Source organism: Anomaloglossus baeobatrachus, chromosome 11, assembly GCF_048569485.1.
Source record: "Anomaloglossus baeobatrachus isolate aAnoBae1 chromosome 11, aAnoBae1.hap1, whole genome shotgun sequence".
Taxonomy (NCBI): domain Eukaryota; kingdom Metazoa; phylum Chordata; class Amphibia; order Anura; family Aromobatidae; genus Anomaloglossus; species Anomaloglossus baeobatrachus.
This window is the reverse complement of record NC_134363.1, coordinates 4,871,267-4,892,195: the sequence shown is the minus strand read 5'-3', so window position 1 is coordinate 4,892,195 and position 20,929 is coordinate 4,871,267. Positions and strand designations below refer to the sequence as shown.

At 54.1% G+C, this 20,929-nt stretch overlaps 1 protein-coding gene across 1 annotated transcript in view; it reads left to right on the top strand.

Annotated features, from left to right (window-relative positions):
• Positions 1-20,929, top strand: part of HSPG2 (heparan sulfate proteoglycan 2) — a 281,820-nt gene that overhangs the window by 231,724 nt on the left and 29,167 nt on the right. The window contains 5 exon segments of the mRNA XM_075328538.1: positions 15,150-15,410; positions 17,972-18,134; positions 19,858-19,955; positions 20,038-20,304; positions 20,382-20,494. Coding sequence (XP_075184653.1) covers positions 15,150-15,410; positions 17,972-18,134; positions 19,858-19,955; positions 20,038-20,304; positions 20,382-20,494 — 902 coding nt within the window.

Here is a 20,929-nt window from a genome sequence, read left to right as displayed (position 1 = left end):
TATGGGTGGAGAGGGGTAACTAAGGTGTCACAAACCACCGGGGGGTACACTCGGAAATCCCCCGCGCTGGCTACCAGTACGTCACGATCGGGGGGTAACAAGCAGGAGTCAACCCTCCTTTATACCTCCCGACCGACAGACAGAGCACGTGACGCGCTCTCTAGCGCCCCTCTTATAGTCAGGCCAATTATGGAATTGCCCGACAATAAGCAAGGAGGCCGCTATACTACTTATGCCGATTATTGAAGGGTCCCCGGTGAGAGTAAGGTATATATTCCCCCGACCTCCGCGGGCGGAATATATAAAATCTCCCCGAATCTCACTGGCCTCCCCACAATAATCCTTGGCACAATTCGCTGCCACCAACCGATTCACGGTAACTATTAGCCGAACACACAGACGTGGGATTCAAGATCGAGATAACAGAACAGCCCAAGATTAATTATATAATTTAATCGCCTAAAGCACACTAGAAACTACAATATATACAATAGGGAATCTACAGAATATACATATGTCAGAGTACAGTTACAGATAAAGCATGGTTTACAACAGGTATGCAATTCAATCAGTTACCTTGTGCGTCTGGCCACAGGGGGGCGCTGTAGACCAGGTTTCCAGGAACTCTCTCACAGGTCTGTCCCAACCAGGCCCCCGAGCAGAAGAACACTGGAAAATGGCCGAAGTAGGGTTATCAACCTGGCCAAATCCAGGTCCCCTCCTACCTTCGTGACCTCACAGGGAAGCACTGCCACTCCCCCTGCATGGATCAGAGTTATCCAGCAAAGGGGATTTTGGCTATAACTTTGCCTGGGAGCGTCGTAGGCAGACGCCAATGCTCTCATTGTGACAGTTATGAATTTAGCTACAGAACGAGGGGACTCATGACCTGTCTGCCAGTTCCCCATTGGCTGATATCACGCCTGGGGCATTTCCCAATGTCCTGTTCCCATAAAAAGGGTGTGCCGGCATCGTCCACATGCAGAGACACCATTTTTATGGTTGCCATATTTATCGGAAATATGGCTTGCGAGATATGAACCATTTTTTACTGGAGTCGTTCTGTCTGGCTATTTCCATAGCCTTGCTAACTAGCTAGCAGCCCCCACTACAGGGTGACGGCAGGGAGTCATCCTGTGTCCATTGTCCCTAAGCCACCTCATTTCCATATCACAGGACATGGCCATGGATTTGTTGCTAAACCAGTTGTGTGAAGGGAAGGGGGGAAGGGAAGGGGGGTGACACCAGGAGAGGGCTTCCTGACATGACTTGAATGTCATGATTTATCGTCATATCTCCGGATTTACCTCACACCTCCCCCCTTTTGAGGGCGCTAGGGGGCAGCACACTCCGGTGTTCCCCCGTGCGCCCGTCCGCGACCTCTCCTTGTCGGGACAGCCCGTCTGCGTTACCGTGGTCACGGCCCCTTTTGTGGCGAATGGTGAAGTTGTATTGCTGGAGCGCAAGGCTCCATCGCAACAATCGCCCATTCGTCCCAGAGACGGTGTGCAACCAGCTGAGGGGATTGTGGTCCGTCTCCACGATGAAGTGGCGCCCGTATAGATAGGGTTGCAGACGCCGCAGGGCCCACACTATGGCCAGGCACTCCTTCTCCATCGTGGAATAGGCAACTTCCCTTGGTAACAGCTTCCTGCTCAGGTACAAGACTGGGTGCTCTTGGCTCGCAGAGTCCACCTGGCTGAGCACCGCACCGAGGCCGAAGTCACTGGCGTCGGTCTGTACTACAAACGGCCGCGTGAAGTCGGCTGCCTGTAGCACGGGCGGGCTGGACAGGGCGTCCTTTAGGGCCCGGAAGGCTGTCTCGCAGTCCATTGTCCAATCGACTGCAGAGGGCAGCTTCTTCTTGGTGAGGTCCGTCAAGGGCTTTGCCAGGCTACTATAGCGTGGAACAAACCTCCTATAGTACCCAGCGGTCCCCAAGAAGGACATCACCTGCTTCTTGGTCCTGGGGGTGGGCCAGGATGCGATGGCCTCCACTTTCTCAGGCTCGGGCTTCAGCGTTCCCCCACCTACCCGGTGACCGAGGTACTGGACCTCGCTCATGGCCAGCTGACACTTCCCCGGCTTGATGGTCAAACCTGCCCGGTGGATCCGCCTGAGCACCTGTGCGAGATGCTCTAGGTGGTCCTCCCAGGTGGGACTGAAGACGGCAATGTCATCCAGGTACGCGGCCGCGTACCCTTCAAGTCCCTTGAGCAGGGTGTTGACCATCCGCTGGAAAGTGGCAGGGGCATTCCTCATCCCGAATGGCATCACCGTGGACTCGTACAGTCCAAATGGGGTAATAAAGGCAGAGCGTTCCCTGGCCTTGCGAGTCAGGGGGATCTGCCAATATCCCCGGCTCAGATCCATGATGGTCAGGTACTGAGCCCCGGCCAACTGATCGAGCAGGTCATCGATGCGTGGCATTGGGTACGCATCGGCGACCGTGACAGCATTGAGCCCCCTGTAGTCCACGCAGAACCGCGTGGTTCGGTCCTTCTTAGGGACGAGGACTACAGGCGAGGCCCAAGCGCTGTTGGATGCCTGGATCACCCCCAGCTTCAGCATCTTGTCAATCTCCTGGCGCATGTGTTGCTGCACCTCCAGGGAGACCCGATATGCTGAACGCCGGATCGGGGGATGATCCCCAGTGTCCACGTGATGGACAGCCAAGTCAGTCCTTCCGGGCTGGTTGGTAAACAACCCCCGGAAGGGGTGTAGGGTGGCCCACAGCTGGGACCGTTGGTCCTCCAAGAGCTGGTGGCCAACCTCCACATCCTCAATGGATCCGCCTGCCCTAACCTGGGCTAGCATATCCAAGAGGGTTTCCGCTTCTCCCTCCTCGGGCAGGTTGCACACAGGGAGTGCACATGCCTCCCGCTCATGATGTGCCTTCATCATGTTCACATGGAAGGGCTTCCGCCTTCCACGGGCAGGGTCCAGGGTGACCAGGTACGTCACAGGGTTGAGCTGCTGGTACACGAGGTATGGGCCTTCCCAGGCTGCCTGAAGCTTGTCCTGTGGTACGGGGACCAGTACCCACACCTCTTGACCCACTTGGTAGGTCCTCTCACAAGCGTTCTGGTCGTACCAACGCTTCTGATCGGCCTGGGCTTGAGCCATATTGTCGTGTACCAGTTGCGTCAAGGCCTGCATTTTGTCCCGGAAGCGCATGACATACTCGATAACCGACACTCCAGGGGTGGCCAAATCCCCTTCCCAAGCCTCTTTCACCAGAGCCAGGGGGCCCCGCACACGTCGCCCGTACAGGAGCTCAAACGGTGAGAATCCTGTTGAGGCCTGTGGAACCTCCCGGTAAGCAAATAACAGGTGTGGGAGATACCGCTCCCAGTCACGCCCATGGGAGTCGACCAGCATCTTGAGCATCTGCTTTAAGGTGCCATTGAACCGCTCGCACAGGCCATTAGTCTGTGGATGGTACGGGCTGGCCACCAGATGTCGCACCTGGACTTGCTTACAGAGGGCCTCCATCAGCTGGGACATGAATTGGGTCCCCCGGTCAGTGAGCATTTCCTGGGGAAAACCAACTCGGGAGAAAATCTCCAGCAATGCGGTGGCCACCTTGTCAGCCCGAATGGACGACAAGGCCACTGCCTCTGGGTACCGGGTGGCATAGTCCACTACCGTCAGTATGAAGCGTTTCCCGGAGCTGCTGGGGATGGCCAGCGGGCCGACCAGATCCACAGCCACCCTCCTGAAAGGCTCATCGATGATTGGCAGAGATACTAGTGGGGCTTTGGGGTGTGGCCCCGCCTTCCCCACTCTCTGACAGGTTTCACACGAACGGCAGTAGGCAGCCACATCGGCCCCCATTTTTGGCCAGTAGAAATGCTGGTTTAACCTGGCCTTGGTCTTAGCGATCCCTAGGTGTCCGGCCATCGGAATCTCATGTGCGATCCGCAACAACTCCGTCCGGAACGGATAGGGTACCACCAACTGTCGGTCCCTGGGCCACGCCTCCGGTGAACCCTGCTGGACCGTGGCCCGGTACAGCCGTCCTTGGTCCCAGACCACTCGCTCCGGGTCCGAGTCCGAGGGAGGCTGTGCCGCCTGCTCCTTTAGAGCTTTCAGGCTGTCGTCAGCTTCTAACGCTGCCTGAAACTCCTGACTAGATGTGGCCAGAATCGACGAGACTGTCACATCTTCAGTCAGTACCCCGGGACCTGTGTCCTGGCCTCCACCTGACTCGGCTGCCACTTGGTCAGAAGGGGAAGAGCTATCGGACCTCCGGGAGGCCCCTTGGCTTCCAGCACTCCCACTGCGGGTGACAGCGGCCACAGCCGCTGCGACCGTGGGTCGTGCCTGCTCCTCCTCCGTTCCTGACCAAGTCGCCGGTTCAGGCAGACCTACCTGGCTTCCTGACACCCCGGTTGTGGGGGAACCCTGCACCGAGATCTTACCTGGGAGCACTTCCGCTCCGGGACCGGCCCCAATCTCACCTGCCTGTTCCCCCCCTGCAGCAACAGAACCCCGCTGTGAAATCTCTGGGGACCCCACATTTGCTGTGGTAGCCCCCACCCCACACACTGGTCCTCCCCCTGCAGCACCCTGCTCTCTGCTTATCCCTGCAGAGGGCAACAGATCCCAGCTCACAGGCTGGTTACTTGTAGAGGCATTGTCACACCTTTCTCTGACCCCCTCCCCCCCTGTCACAGCTGCAGCTGTGTGTGTGTCTATGGTGTCTGTGCAAGCAGAAATATCAGAGTTCACTCCCTCCTCCCTTACATCATTCATAGATAACACATTAACATTGTCAGGAGTCATGTCCGTACTGGCTGAAGGTTCAGCCCTTGGTTGGGGCCCAAACTGGGAGGTTATCTGCCCCAAATCTGTCCCAAGTAACACGTTTGCAGGGATCTGATCAGTTACCCCCACCTCCCTCACCCCTCGCCCTGCGCCCCAGTCCACATAAACGTCTGCAACAGGCAGCGCCGGGTCAATGCCTCCAATCCCGGAGACAGCGAGGGTTTTTCCAGGGATCAAGTCTTGGGGGGACACCATCTCAGGCCGCACCAGAGTCACTTCCGAGGCGCTGTCTCGCAGTCCTATGGTCACAGACTGGCCGACGGTGACAGGTTGGAAGCTGTCCAGGGACCTACCACCACCCCCACCCACACAATACACCTTGGGCGGCCCTTGGGACGGGGACGGAGCCGGGGCCTTGGGACGCTGAGGGCACATGGCCTTGAAGTGTCCAGGTAGGTTGCACTGGTGGCACCGTCTTGGTTCTGCCACGGGCCTGGAGAGGGGAGTTGAGGGGGACACCCCCTGCAGTCTAGGGGCAGGTGGGGCAGTCGCAGAGTTCATCTTACCCCCTCTCCAGGTGCTGCTGGTGGCTGCTCTCCTGGCTTCAGGAGCCCGATTGTTGGTGTAGTCATCGGCCAGGGCAGCTGTAGCCGTGGACCCCTTTGGCTTCTGGTCTCGGATGAACTGGCGGAGATCCTCAGGGCAGTTCCACAGGAGTTGCTCCGTGACGACCAAGTCCAGGATCTCTGGTCCGGTGGAAAGCTGCAGGCCTTGGGTCCAGTGGTCGGCAGCTCGGGCAAGTGCCCGCCTGTGGTCAGCCCAAGAGTCCTTTGGTCCCTTCTGTAGCGTCCGGAACTTCTTGCGGTAGGACTCCGGGGTGAGGTTGTACTGTTGGATCAGGGCCCGCTTGATGGTGTCGTAGCCCTGATCCGCCTCAGCAGGCAAGTCCCCAAGGATATCCAGGGCCTTACCCCTTAAACGGGGGGTCAGGTATTTGGCCCACTGGTCCTTGTTCAGATGATGCTGCAAGCAAGTCCGTTCAAAAGCAGTCAAGAAAGAGTCCAAGTCTCCATCCTTCTCCAGCACTGGGAAGTCCTCAACACGGACCTTTGGAAGTTTGGTGTCTTGAAGGTCACGTGCGGCTGATGAGGGCCGGAGCTGAGCTAGCTGCAGCTGGTAGTCACGCTCTGCCTGGCGCTCTTCACGCGCTGCCTGCCGCTCCGCAGCCTCACGCGCTGCTTGCCGCTCTGCCTGCCGCTCTCGCTCGGCCATGAGTATGTCGTAGCCCTCCCGGTCTCCAGCCTGGCGTAGGGCCATAGCCATTTGAAGAAGGCTATCCGAGCCTCCCAGGCTCGGTGGAATGGCACGTGGTGATCTGCGGCACGCTGCAGAGCTAGGCGATTCACTGTCCATTGCAGAGCGGAGGGCTGGCATCTGGCTCGTTGAGGACCCTTGGGCGAGCTCTTCCTCATTTTGCCCAGCAGTGCTAGGTTGTGCGATGTCCTCTGCAGAGCCGTTCTCTGGCGTCGGGCTCCTGGAGGACTCGTGGACAACCTCCTCATCGTCTCTGGCCTGCGCATCGGCCATTCCTTTGGTTTTGCTCCTGGTGCTCTCAGCCATTGTTGCAGACTTTGGTCACTGACACAGAACTGACACCTGATGCCTCCACACACCTTACAGTATCTGCACTCTGACACTAGTGTTGAGCTAGTCTGAAGACCCCAGCAGCCACAGCTGCTGCAGGCAGTCTTTAGTGTCTGGGAGTATGGGTCTCACACTCACACACACTATTATCTCGATCCCACCGCTTGCCACCAATATGTCACAAACCACCGGGGGGTACACTCGGAAATCCCCCGCGCTGGCTACCAGTACGTCACGATCGGGGGGTAACAAGCAGGAGTCAACCCTCCTTTATACCTCCCGACCGACAGACAGAGCACGTGACGCGCTCTCTAGCGCCCCTCTTATAGTCAGGCCAATTATGGAATTGCCCGACAATAAGCAAGGAGGCCGCTATACTACTTATGCCGATTATTGAAGGGTCCCCGGTGAGAGTAAGGTATATATTCCCCCGACCTCCGCGGGCGGAATATATAAAATCTCCCCGAATCTCACTGGCCTCCCCACAATAATCCTTGGCACAATTCGCTGCCACCAACCGATTCACGGTAACTATTAGCCGAACACACAGACGTGGGATTCAAGATCGAGATAACAGAACAGCCCAAGATTAATTATATAATTTAATCGCCTAAAGCACACTAGAAACTACAATATATACAATAGGGAATCTACAGAATATACATATGTCAGAGTACAGTTACAGATAAAGCATGGTTTACAACAGGTATGCAATTCAATCAGTTACCTTGTGCGTCTGGCCACAGGGGGGCGCTGTAGACCAGGTTTCCAGGAACTCTCTCACAGGTCTGTCCCAACCAGGCCCCCGAGCAGAAGAACACTGGAAAATGGCCGAAGTAGGGTTATCAACCTGGCCAAATCCAGGTCCCCTCCTACCTTCGTGACCTCACAGGGAAGCACTGCCACTCCCCCTGCATGGATCAGAGTTATCCAGCAAAGGGGATTTTGGCTATAACTTTGCCTGGGAGCGTCGTAGGCAGACGCCAATGCTCTCATTGTGACAGTTATGAATTTAGCTACAGAACGAGGGGACTCATGACCTGTCTGCCAGTTCCCCATTGGCTGATATCACGCCTGGGGCATTTCCCAATGTCCTGTTCCCATAAAAAGGGTGTGCCGGCATCGTCCACATGCAGAGACACCATTTTTATGGTTGCCATATTTATCGGAAATATGGCTTGCGAGATATGAACCATTTTTTACTGGAGTCGTTCTGTCTGGCTATTTCCATAGCCTTGCTAACTAGCTAGCAGCCCCCACTACAGGGTGACGGCAGGGAGTCATCCTGTGTCCATTGTCCCTAAGCCACCTCATTTCCATATCACAGGACATGGCCATGGATTTGTTGCTAAACCAGTTGTGTGAAGGGAAGGGGGGAAGGGAAGGGGGGTGACACCAGGAGAGGGCTTCCTGACATGACTTGAATGTCATGATTTATCGTCATATCTCCGGATTTACCTCACATAAGGACTTTCTTATATAGGAGATGGAAAAAACATGGCCGAAAGGGGCGGAGCTGTGTTCACATTCAGAAAAAAACTACATATAACTGAATAGGATAACTGAAGTGAGCACTAATATATATATATATATATGAGTGCAAGCCAAAAATACATACTATATATAAGAATAAGGCTGCACATCAAACTTAGATAATGGTATAATGCCTCAAGCATATGGAAAAATATTGGAATATACAATGAAAAATGCTACTTGCTAATTTGAACATGTGAATAATGAATTGCATACCTGCTATGAATATTAGGAAAAAGGAGATATTTAGCAATCGCATTGATCAATGTAACTGAGCCCCAAGGCCTCGTCAAGGCATATCTCTATATTGGGGTCCCTAGCTCTGTGACCCTAACTGTGTGTCATCTCATTGCAATTAAAAACTGCTATGGGTGGAGAGGGGTAACTAAGGACTTTCTTATATAGGAGATGGAAAAAACATGGCCGAAAGGGGCGGAGCTGTGTTCACATTCAGAAAAAAACTACATATAACTGAATAGGATAACTGAAGTGAGCACTAATATATATATATATATATGAGTGCAAGCCAAAAATACATACTATATATAAGAATAAGGCTGCACATCAAACTTAGATAATGGTATAATGCCTCAAGCATATGGAAAAATATTGGAATATACAATGAAAAATGCTACTTGCTAATTTGAACATGTGAATAATGAATTGCATACCTGCTATGAATATTAGGAAAAAGGAGATATTTAGCAATCGCATTGATCAATGTAACTGAGCCCCAAGGCCTCGTCAAGGCATATCTCTATATTGGGGTCCCTAGCTCTGTGACCCTAACTGTGTGTCATCTCATTGCAATTAAAAACTGCTATGGGTGGAGAGGGGTAACTAAGGACTTTCTTATATAGGAGATGGAAAAAACATGGCCGAAAGGGGCGGAGCTGTGTTCACATTCAGAAAAAAAAACTACATATAACTGAATAGGATAACTGAAGTGAGCACTAATATATATATATATATATGAGTGCAAGCCAAAAATACATACTATATATAAGAATAAGGCTGCACATCAAACTTAGATAATGGTATAATGCCTCAAGCATATGGAAAAATATTGGAATATACAATGAAAAATGCTACTTGCTAATTTGAACATGTGAATAATGAATTGCATACCTGCTATGAATATTAGGAAAAAGGAGATATTTAGCAATCGCATTGATCAATGTAACTGAGCCCCAAGGCCTCGTCAAGGCATATCTCTATATTGGGGTCCCTAGCTCTGTGACCCTAACTGTGTGTCATCTCATTGCAATTAAAAACTGCTATGGGTGGAGAGGGGTAACTAAGGACTTTCTTATATAGGAGATGGAAAAAACATGGCCGAAAGGGGCGGAGCTGTGTTCACATTCAGAAAAAAACTACATATAACTGAATAGGATAACTGAAGTGAGCACTAATATATATATATATATATGAGTGCAAGCCAAAAATACATACTATATATAAGAATAAGGCTGCACATCAAACTTAGATAATGGTATAATGCCTCAAGCATATGGAAAAATATTGGAATATACAATGAAAAATGCTACTTGCTAATTTGAACATGTGAATAATGAATTGCATACCTGCTATGAATATTAGGAAAAAGGAGATATTTAGCAATCGCATTGATCAATGTAACTGAGCCCCAAGGCCTCGTCAAGGCATATCTCTATATTGGGGTCCCTAGCTCTGTGACCCTAACTGTGTGTCATCTCATTGCAATTAAAAACTGCTATGGGTGGAGAGGGGTAACTAAGGACTTTCTTATATAGGAGATGGAAAAAACATGGCCGAAAGGGGCGGAGCTGTGTTCACATTCAGAAAAAAACTACATATAACTGAATAGGATAACTGAAGTGAGCACTAATATATATATATATATATGAGTGCAAGCCAAAAATACATACTATATATAAGAATAAGGCTGCACATCAAACTTAGATAATGGTATAATGCCTCCATCTCCTATATAAGAAAGTCCTTAGTTACCCCTCTCCACCCATAGCAGTTTTTAATTGCAATGAGATGACACACAGTTAGGGTCACAGAGCTAGGGACCCCAATATAGAGATATGCCTTGACGAGGCCTTGGGGCTCAGTTACATTGATCAATGCGATTGCTAAATATCTCCTTTTTCCTAATATTCATAGCAGGTATGCAATTCATTATTCACATGTTCAAATTAGCAAGTAGCATTTTTCATTGTATATTCCAATATTTTTCCATATGCTTGAGGCATTATACCATTATCTAAGTTTGATGTGCAGCCTTATTCTTATATATAGTATGTATTTTTGGCTTGCACTCATATATATATATATATATTAGTGCTCACTTCAGTTATCCTATTCAGTTATATGTAGTTTTTTTCTGAATGTGAACACAGCTCCGCCCCTTTCGGCCATGTTTTTTCCATCTCCTATATAAGAAAGTCCTTAGTTACCCCTCTCCACCCATAGCAGTTTTTAATTGCAATGAGATGACACACAGTTAGGGTCACAGAGCTAGGGACCCCAATATAGAGATATGCCTTGACGAGGCCTTGGGGCTCAGTTACATTGATCAATGCGATTGCTAAATATCTCCTTTTTCCTAATATTCATAGCAGGTATGCAATTCATTATTCACATGTTCAAATTAGCAAGTAGCATTTTTCATTGTATATTCCAATATTTTTCCATATGCTTGAGGCATTATACCATTATCTAAGTTTGATGTGCAGCCTTATTCTTATATATAGTATGTATTTTTGGCTTGCACTCATATATATATATATATATTAGTGCTCACTTCAGTTATCCTATTCAGTTATATGTAGTTTTTTTCTGAATGTGAACACAGCTCCGCCCCTTTCGGCCATGTTTTTTCCATCTCCTATATAAGAAAGTCCTTAGTTACCCCTCTCCACCCATAGCAGTTTTTAATTGCAATGAGATGACACACAGTTAGGGTCACAGAGCTAGGGACCCCAATATAGAGATATGCCTTGACGAGGCCTTGGGGCTCAGTTACATTGATCAATGCGATTGCTAAATATCTCCTTTTTCCTAATATTCATAGCAGGTATGCAATTCATTATTCACATGTTCAAATTAGCAAGTAGCATTTTTCATTGTATATTCCAATATTTTTCCATATGCTTGAGGCATTATACCATTATCTAAGTTTGATGTGCAGCCTTATTCTTATATATAGTATGTATTTTTGGCTTGCACTCATATATATATATATATATATTAGTGCTCACTTCAGTTATCCTATTCAGTTATATGTAGTTTTTTTCTGAATGTGAACACAGCTCCGCCCCTTTCGGCCATGTTTTTTCCATCTCCTATATAAGAAAGTCCTTAGTTACCCCTCTCCACCCATAGCAGTTTTTAATTGCAATGAGATGACACACAGTTAGGGTCACAGAGCTAGGGACCCCAATATAGAGATATGCCTTGACGAGGCCTTGGGGCTCAGTTACATTGATCAATGCGATTGCTAAATATCTCCTTTTTCCTAATATTCATAGCAGGTATGCAATTCATTATTCACATGTTCAAATTAGCAAGTAGCATTTTTCATTGTATATTCCAATATTTTTCCATATGCTTGAGGCATTATACCATTATCTAAGTTTGATGTGCAGCCTTATTCTTATATATAGTATGTATTTTTGGCTTGCACTCATATATATATATATATATTAGTGCTCACTTCAGTTATCCTATTCAGTTATATGTAGTTTTTTTTTCTGAATGTGAACACAGCTCCGCCCCTTTCGGCCATGTTTTTTCCATCTCCTATATAAGAAAGTCCTTAGTTACCCCTCTCCACCCATAGCAGTTTTTAATTGCAATGAGATGACACACAGTTAGGGTCACAGAGCTAGGGACCCCAATATAGAGATATGCCTTGACGAGGCCTTGGGGCTCAGTTACATTGATCAATGCGATTGCTAAATATCTCCTTTTTCCTAATATTCATAGCAGGTATGCAATTCATTATTCACATGTTCAAATTAGCAAGTAGCATTTTTCATTGTATATTCCAATATTTTTCCATATGCTTGAGGCATTATACCATTATCTAAGTTTGATGTGCAGCCTTATTCTTATATATAGTATGTATTTTTGGCTTGCACTCATATATATATATATATATTAGTGCTCACTTCAGTTATCCTATTCAGTTATATGTAGTTTTTTTCTGAATGTGAACACAGCTCCGCCCCTTTCGGCCATGTTTTTTCCATCTCCTATATAAGAAAGTCCTTAGTTACCCCTCTCCACCCATAGCAGTTTTTAATTGCAATGAGATGACACACAGTTAGGGTCACAGAGCTAGGGACCCCAATATAGAGATATGCCTTGACGAGGCCTTGGGGCTCAGTTACATTGATCAATGCGATTGCTAAATATCTCCTTTTTCCTAATATTCATAGCAGGTATGCAATTCATTATTCACATGTTCAAATTAGCAAGTAGCATTTTTCATTGTATATTCCAATATTTTTCCATATGCTTGAGGCATTATACCATTATCTAAGTTTGATGTGCAGCCTTATTCTTATATATAGTATGTATTTTTGGCTTGCACTCATATATATATATATATATTAGTGCTCACTTCAGTTATCCTATTCAGTTATATGTAGTTTTTTTCTGAATGTGAACACAGCTCCGCCCCTTTCGGCCATGTTTTTTCCATCTCCTATATAAGAAAGTCCTTAGTTACCCCTCTCCACCCATAGCAGTTTTTAATTGCAATGAGATGACACACAGTTAGGGTCACAGAGCTAGGGACCCCAATATAGAGATATGCCTTGACGAGGCCTTGGGGCTCAGTTACATTGATCAATGCGATTGCTAAATATCTCCTTTTTCCTAATATTCATAGCAGGTATGCAATTCATTATTCACATGTTCAAATTAGCAAGTAGCATTTTTCATTGTATATTCCAATATTTTTCCATATGCTTGAGGCATTATACCATTATCTAAGTTTGATGTGCAGCCTTATTCTTATATATAGTATGTATTTTTGGCTTGCACTCATATATATATATATATATTAGTGCTCACTTCAGTTATCCTATTCAGTTATATGTATTGTGGGGATTGTCTGCAGCTGCGTCCTCGCTGTACAGCCTGTATTGTGGGGATTGTCTGCAGCCGTGTCCTCGCTGTGCGGCCTGTATTGTGGGGATTGTCTGCAGCCGTGTCCTCGCTGTGCGGCCTGTATTGTGGGGATTGTCTGCAGCCGTGTCCTCGCTGTACAGCCTGTATTGTGGGGATTGTCTGCAGCCGCGTCCTCGCTGTACAGCCTGTATTGTGGAGACTGTCTGCAGCCGTGTCCTCGCTGTACAGCCTGTATTGTGGGGATTGTCTGCAGCCGCGTCCTCGCTGTACAGCCTGTATTGTGGGGATTGTCTGCAGCCGCGTCCTCGCTGTGCGGCCTGTATTGTGGGGATTGTCTGCAGCCACGTCCTCGCTGTACAGCCTGTATTGTGGGGATTGTCTGCAGCCGTGTCCTCGCTGTGCGGCCTGTATTGTGGGGATTGTCTGCAGCCGTGTCCTCGCTGTACGGCCTGTATTGTGGGGATTGTCTGCAGCCGCGTCCTCGCTGTGCGGCCTGTATTGTGGGGATTGTCTGCAGCCGCGTCCTCGCTGTGCGGCCTGTATTGTGGGGATTGTCTGCAGCCGCGTCCTCGCTGTGCGGCCTGTATTGTGGGGATTGTCTGCAGCCGCGTCCTCGCTGTACAGCCTGTATTGTGGGGATTGTCTGCAGCCCTGTCCTCGCTGTACAGCCTGTATTGTGGGGATTGTCTGCAGCCGTGTCCTCGCTGTACGGCCTGTATTGTGGGGATTGTCTGCAGCCGCGTCCTCGCTGTGCGGCCTGTATTGTGGGGATTGTCTGCAGCCGTGTCCTCGCTGTACGGCCTGTATTGTGGGGATTGTCTGCAGCCGTGTCCTCGCTGTGCGGCCTGTATTGTGGGGATTGTCTGCAGCCGTGTCCTCGCTGTACGGCCTGTATTTTGGGGATTGTCTGCAGCCGTGTCCTCGCTGTGCGGCCTGTATTGTGGGGGATTGTCTGCAGCCGTGTCCTCGCTGTGCGGCCTGTATTGTGGGGATTGTCTGCAGCCGCGTCCTCGCTGTACGGCCTGTATTGTGGGGATTGTCTGCAGCCGTGTCCTCGCTGTGCGGCCTGTATTGTGGGGATTGTCTGCAGCCGTGTCCTCGCTGTGCGGCCTGTATTGTGGGGATTGTCTGCAGCCCTGTCCTCGCTGTACGGCCTGTATTGTGGGGATTGTCTGCAGCCGTGTCCTCGCTGTACGGCCTGTATTGTGGGGATTGTCTGCAGCCGCGTCCTCGCTGTGCGGCCTGTATTGTGGGGATTGTCTGCAGCCGTGTCCTCGCTGTACGGCCTGTATTGTGGGGATTGTCTGCAGCCGTGTCCTCGCTGTGCGGCCTGTATTGTGGGGATTGTCTGCAGCCGTGTCCTCGCTGTACGGCCTGTATTTTGGGGATTGTCTGCAGCCGTGTCCTCGCTGTGCGGCCTGTATTGTGGGGATTGTCTGCAGCCGTGTCCTCGCTGTGCGGCCTGTATTGTGGGGATTGTCTGCAGCCGCGTCCTCGCTGTACGGCCTGTATTGTGGGGATTGTCTGCAGCCGTGTCCTCGCTGTGCGGCCTGTATTGTGGGGATTGTCTGCAGCCGTGTCCTCGCTGTGCGGCCTGTATTGTGGGGATTGTCTGCAGCTGCGTCCTCGCTGTGCGGACTGTATTGTGGGGATTGTCTGCAGCCGCGTACTCGCTGTACAGCCTGTATTGTGGGGATTGTCTGCAGCCGTGTCCTCGCTGTGCGGCCTGTATTGTGGGGATTGTCTGCAGCCGTGTCCTCGCTGTGCGGCCTGTATTGTGGGGATTGTCTGCAGCCGCGTCCTCGCTGTACGGCCTGTATTGTGGGGATTGTCTGCAGCCGTGTCCTCGCTGTGCGGCCTGTATTGTGGGGATTGTCTGCAGCCGTGTCCTCGCTGTGCGGCCTGTATTGTGGGGATTGTCTGCAGCTGCGTCCTCGCTGTGCGGACTGTATTGTGGGGATTGTCTGCAGCTGCGTCCTCGCTGTACTGTACATTTAGTGTTGCTCTGGTTACGGGGTCACCAGGGTCGTGTGATGATGCGTTTCCGGCGCACTCACGCTCCGGTTTTCCCGCAGATCCGCCGTACGCCACCACCCTCCCCGATGAGGTGTCGGTGCGTGTCGGAGAGCCCGTCCGGGTGCAGTGTTTGGCGCACGGGACGCCGCCTCTGAAATTCCAGTGGAGTAAAGTGAATGGTTCTGTGCCGGAATCCGCCGAGGTGCGTGACGGCGTCCTGTCCATCAGTCAGGCGGCAGCCGCCGACGCCGGGACCTTCCGCTGCGCGGTCACTAACAAGGTCGGAGAGAGTGTGGCCCTGACACAGATCAGCGTGGTAGGTGAGTGATGGGGCTGTAGAGGTGGAGAACAGTCCCGCGGTCTCCGCCACGCCGGGGTCATCACCGTCCTCACACACTCCACCACGCCGGGGTCATCACCGTCCTCACACACTCCACCACGCCGGGGTCATCACCGTCCTCACACACTCCACCACGCCGGGGTCATCACCGTCCTCACACACTCCACCACGCCGGGGTCATCCCCATCCTCACACACTCCACCACGCCGGGGTCATCCCCATCCTCACACACTCCACCACGCCGGGGTCATCACCGTCCTCACACACTCCACCACGCCGGGGTCATCCCCATCCTCACACACTCCACCACGCCGGGGTCATCCCCATCCTCACACACTCCACCACGCCGGGGTCATCACCGTCCTCACACTCTTCACACGCTCCACCACGCCGGGGTCATCGCCGTCCTCACACGCTCCACCACGCCGGGGTCATCGCCGTCCTCACACACTCCACCACGCCGGGGTCATCCCCATCCTCACACACTCCACCACGCCGGGGTCATCACCGTCCTCACACTCTTCACACGCTCCACCACGCCGGGGTCATCGCCGTCCTCACACGCTCCACCACGCCGGGGTCATCGCCGTCCTCACACGCTCCACCACGCCGGGGTCATCACCGTCCTCACACACTCCACCACGCCGGGGTCATCACCGTCCTCACACACTCCACCACGCCGGGGTCATCGCCGTCCTCACACGCTCCACCACGCCGGGGTCATCACCGTCCTCACACACTCCACCACGCCGGGGTCATCACCGTCCTCACACACTCCACCACGCCGGGGTCATCACCGTCCTCACACACTCCACCACGCCGGGGTCATCACCGTCCTCACACACTCCACCACGCCGGGGTCATCACTGTCCTCACACACTCCACCACGCCGGGGTCATCACTGTCCTCACACACTCCACCACGCCGGGGTCATCACCGTCCTCACACACTCCACCACGCCGGGGTCATCACCGTCCTCACACACTCCACCACGCCGGGGTCATCACCGTCCTCACACACTCCACCACGCCGGGGTCATCACCGTCCTCACACACTCCACCACGCCGGGGTCATCCCCATCCTCACACACTCCACCACGCCGGGGTCATCACTGTCCTCACACACTCCACCACGCCGGGGTCATCGCCGTCCTCACACACTCCACCACGCCGGGGTCATGACCGTCCTCACACGCTCCACCACGCCGGGGTCATGACCGTCCTCATACACTCCACCACGCCGGGGTCATCGCCGTCCTCACACACTCCACCACGCCGGGGTCATGACCGTCCTCACACACTCCACCACGCCGGGGTCATCCCCATCCTCACACACTCCACCACGCCGGGGTCATCACCGTCCTCACACTCTTCACACGCTCCACCACGCCGGGGTCATCGCCGTCCTCACACGCTCCACCACGCCGGGGTCATCGCCGTCCTCACACGCTCCACCACGCCGGGGTCATCACCGTCCTCACACACTCCACCACGCCGGGGTCATCACCGTCCTCACACACTCCACCACGCCGGGGTCATCGCCGTCCTCACACGCTCCACCACGCCGGGGTCATCACCGTCCTCACACACTCCACCACGCCGGGGTCATCACCGTCCTCACACACTCCACCACGCCGGGGTCATCACCGTCCTCACACACTCCACCACGCCGGGGTCATCACCGTCCTCACACACTCCACCACGCCGGGGTCATCACTGTCCTCACACACTCCACCACGCCGGGGTCATCACTGTCCTCACACACTCCACCACGCCGGGGTCATCACTGTCCTCACACACTCCACCACGCCGGGGTCATCACCGTCCTCACACACTCCACCACGCCGGGGTCATCACCGTCCTCACACACTCCACCACGCCGGGGTCATCACCGTCCTCACACACTCCACCACGCCGGGGTCATCACCGTCCTCACACACTCCACCACGCCGGGGTCATCACTGTCCTCACACACTCCACCACGCCGGGGTCATCACTGTCCTCACACACTCCACCACGCCGGGGTCATCACCGTCCTCACACACTCCACCACGCCGGGGTCATCACTGTCCTCACACACTCCACCACGCCGGGGTCATCACCGTCCTCACACACTCCACCACGCCGGGGTCATCACCGTCCTCACACACTCCACCACGCCGGGGTCATCCCCATCCTCACACACTCCACCACGCCGGGGTCATCACTGTCCTCACACACTCCACCACGCCGGGGTCATCGCCGTCCTCACACACTCCACCACGCCGGGGTCATGACCGTCCTCACACGCTCCACCACGCCGGGGTCATGACCGTCCTCATACACTCCACCACGCCGGGGTCATCGCCGTCCTCACACACTCCACCACGCCGGGATTATCACCGTCCTCGCACACTCCGCCACGCCGGGGTCATCGCCGTCCTCACACACTCCACCACGCCGGGATTATCACCGTCCTCGCACACTCCGCCACGCCGGGGTCATCGCCGTCCTCGCAGCCAGATCCTCGCTGTCACTGACTCTTTATTTTTCTTCTGGACAGCTCCGTTCTCTGTCCGGGTATCGCCGCAGCTCGACACCAAGGCCGTGAGCGACAGCGCGGAGTTCACCTGCACGGTCCTTGGAGATCCCAGGGCAAAGATCCAGTGGATTAAAGAGGGCGGAGCACTCCCATCCAATCACAGAGTGGACGGGGCCAAGATCCGGTAAGAGGAGCTCATTCCGCAATGTGTGATGGGAATGCCGCGCTGCTACAGCCACCGGCCGGCAACACTAAAGGGGGAGTCCGAGCACTGACCATTGGGACCACCACAGTCCTGAGAATGGGGCCCTATCTGTATGGAGCAATGTCCTCTGTCCAGGCTGGTCTGGGGACCACCGAGAAAGCGGAGCACAGAGCCCCTCCTTCAGAGAGTGGATCGGACCCCAGCGGTCAGTAAGGGATCACCCACTGTATGATTGATAGGTGCACTGCCCCAGGCGGCCATCATCAGAGCCCAGGAGTGCAGCGCCTCTGCTCAGGGGGGCGCCATCGCTCCTGCGGGCTGTGAGTCACTAATATTCCAAGGGTTGTACAGTGACTGGCCCCGTGCACTCACCCCGAGTGTCTGACCCATCGCCCCGAGTGTCTGACCCATCGCCCCGAGTGTCTGACCCATCGCCCCGAGTGTCTGACCCATCGCCCCGAGTGTCTGGCCCATCGCCCCGAGTGTCTGACCCATCGCCCCGAGTGTCTGACCCATCGCCCCGAGTGTCTGACCCATCGCCCCGAGTGTCTGACCCATCGCCCCGAGTGTCTGGCCCATCGCCCCGAGTGTCTGACCCATCGCCCCGAGTGTCTGGCCCATCGCCCCGAGTGTCTGACCCATCGCCCCGAGTGTCTGACCCATCGCCCCGAGTGTCTGACCCATCGCCCCGAGTGTCTGACCCATCGCCCCGAGTGTCTGACCCATCGCCCCGAGTGTCTGACCCATCGCCCCGAGTGTCTGACCCATCGCCCCGAGTGTCTGACCCATCGCCCCGAGTGTCTGACCCATCGCCCCGAGTGTCTGGCCCATCGCCCCGAGTGTCTGACCCATCGCCCCGAGTGTCTGGCCCATCGCCCCGAGTGTCTGGCCCATCGCCCCGAGTGTCTGGCCCATCGCCCCGAGTGTCTGACCCATCGCCCCGAGTGTCTGGCCCATCGCCCCGAGTGTCTGACCCATCGCCCCGAGTGTCTGACCCATCTCCCCGAGTGTCTGACCCATCGCCCCGAGTGTCTGACCCATCGCCCCGAGTGTCTGACCCATCGCCCCGAGTGTATGGCCCATCGCCCCGAGTGTCTGGCCCATCGCCCCGAGTGTCTGGCCCATCGCCCCGAGTGTCTGGCCCATCGCCCCGAGTGTCTGGCCCATCGCCCCGAGTGTCTGGCCCATCGCCCCGAGAGTCTGGCCCATCGCCCCGAGTGTCTGACCCATCGCCCCGAGTGTCTGACCCATCGCCCCGAGTGTCTGACCCATCGCCCCGAGTGTCTGACCCATCGCCCCGAGTGTCTGACCCATCGCCCCGAGTGTCTGACCCATCGCCCCGAGTGCCTGGCCCATCCCCCGATGTCTGGCCCATCACCCCGATGTCTGGCCCATCACCCCGAGGTCTGGCCCATCGCCCCGAGTGTCTGGCCCATCGCCCCGAGGGTCTGGCCCATCGCCCCGAGGGTCTGGCCCATCGCCCCGAGGGTCTGGCCCATCGCCCCGAGGGTCTGGCCCATCGCCCCGAGGGCCTGGCCCATCGCCCCGAGGGCCTGGCCCATCGCCCCGAGGTCTGGCCCCGTGCGCTCACCCCAAGGTCTGGCCAATCACCCCGATGTCTGGCCCATCACCCCGATGTCTGGCCCATCACCCCGAGGTCTGGCCCATCACCCACAGATCTGACCCCTTGTGTTCACCTCAGGCTCACGTCCTTGGAGCTCGGGGATGAAGGCGTGTACACGTGCAGAGTGAGCAGCAGGTTGGGTCAGGTCCAGGATAGCGGAAAGCTGGTGGTCCAAGGTGAGTGTGCCCGGATCCTGAGATGGGCAGGGAGCGCTGGGGCGGGGCAGGTCATGACTCTGTGCCGTCTTCTCACCATCAGTGATGCCGACAGTCAGAATTAACATCCGCACCTCGGTGCAGACCGTCCTGGCCGGGAACTCGGTGGAGTTTGAATGCCTTGCCATTGGAGACCCTCGTGCCAAAGTCACCTGGAGCAAAGTGGGGGGCCGCCTGCCGGGTGAGGCGGCTGTGAGTGGGGGCACGCTGCGGCTGGAGCAAGTGAAGCAGTCCGACGCCGGGCAGTACCGCTGCACGGCCACCAATGACGTGGGCGAAGTGCAGTCCCATGTCATCCTCCATGTGCAGTGTAAGGGGCCGCTCTTCTCTCATCTCCTCCTCTTCCCCTCGACGTCTCCTGACTTCTGATACTCTTCATCCTCACAGCCGTCCCACAGATCGCGGCCCAGCCAGAGATGAAGGAGATCACAACCGGATCCATCGCCGTGCTCCCCTGCCTGGCCTCTGGATTCCCGGTGCCAGAAATCACATGGACTAAGGTACAGTGTATGAGCAGACGGACACCCACCCTACGAGGGCAGTCAGAGTGCCTCCTCTGTACACAGGACACCCACCCTACGAGGGCGGTCAGAGCGCCTCCACTGTACACAGGACACCCACCCTACGAGGGCAGTCAGAGTGCCTCCTCTGTACACAGGACACCCACCCTACGAGGGCAGTCAGAGTGCCTCCTCTGTACACAGGACACCCACCCTACGAGGGCGGTCAGAGCGCCTCCACTGTACACAGGACACCCACCCTACGAGGGCAGTCAGAGTGCCTCCTCTGTACACAGGACACCCACCCTACGAGGGCAGTCAGAGTGCCTCCTCTGTACACAGGACACCCACCCTACGAGGGCAGTCAGAGTGCCTCCTCTGTACACAGGACACCCACCACACGAGAGCAGTCAGAGTGCCTCCTCTGTACGCAGG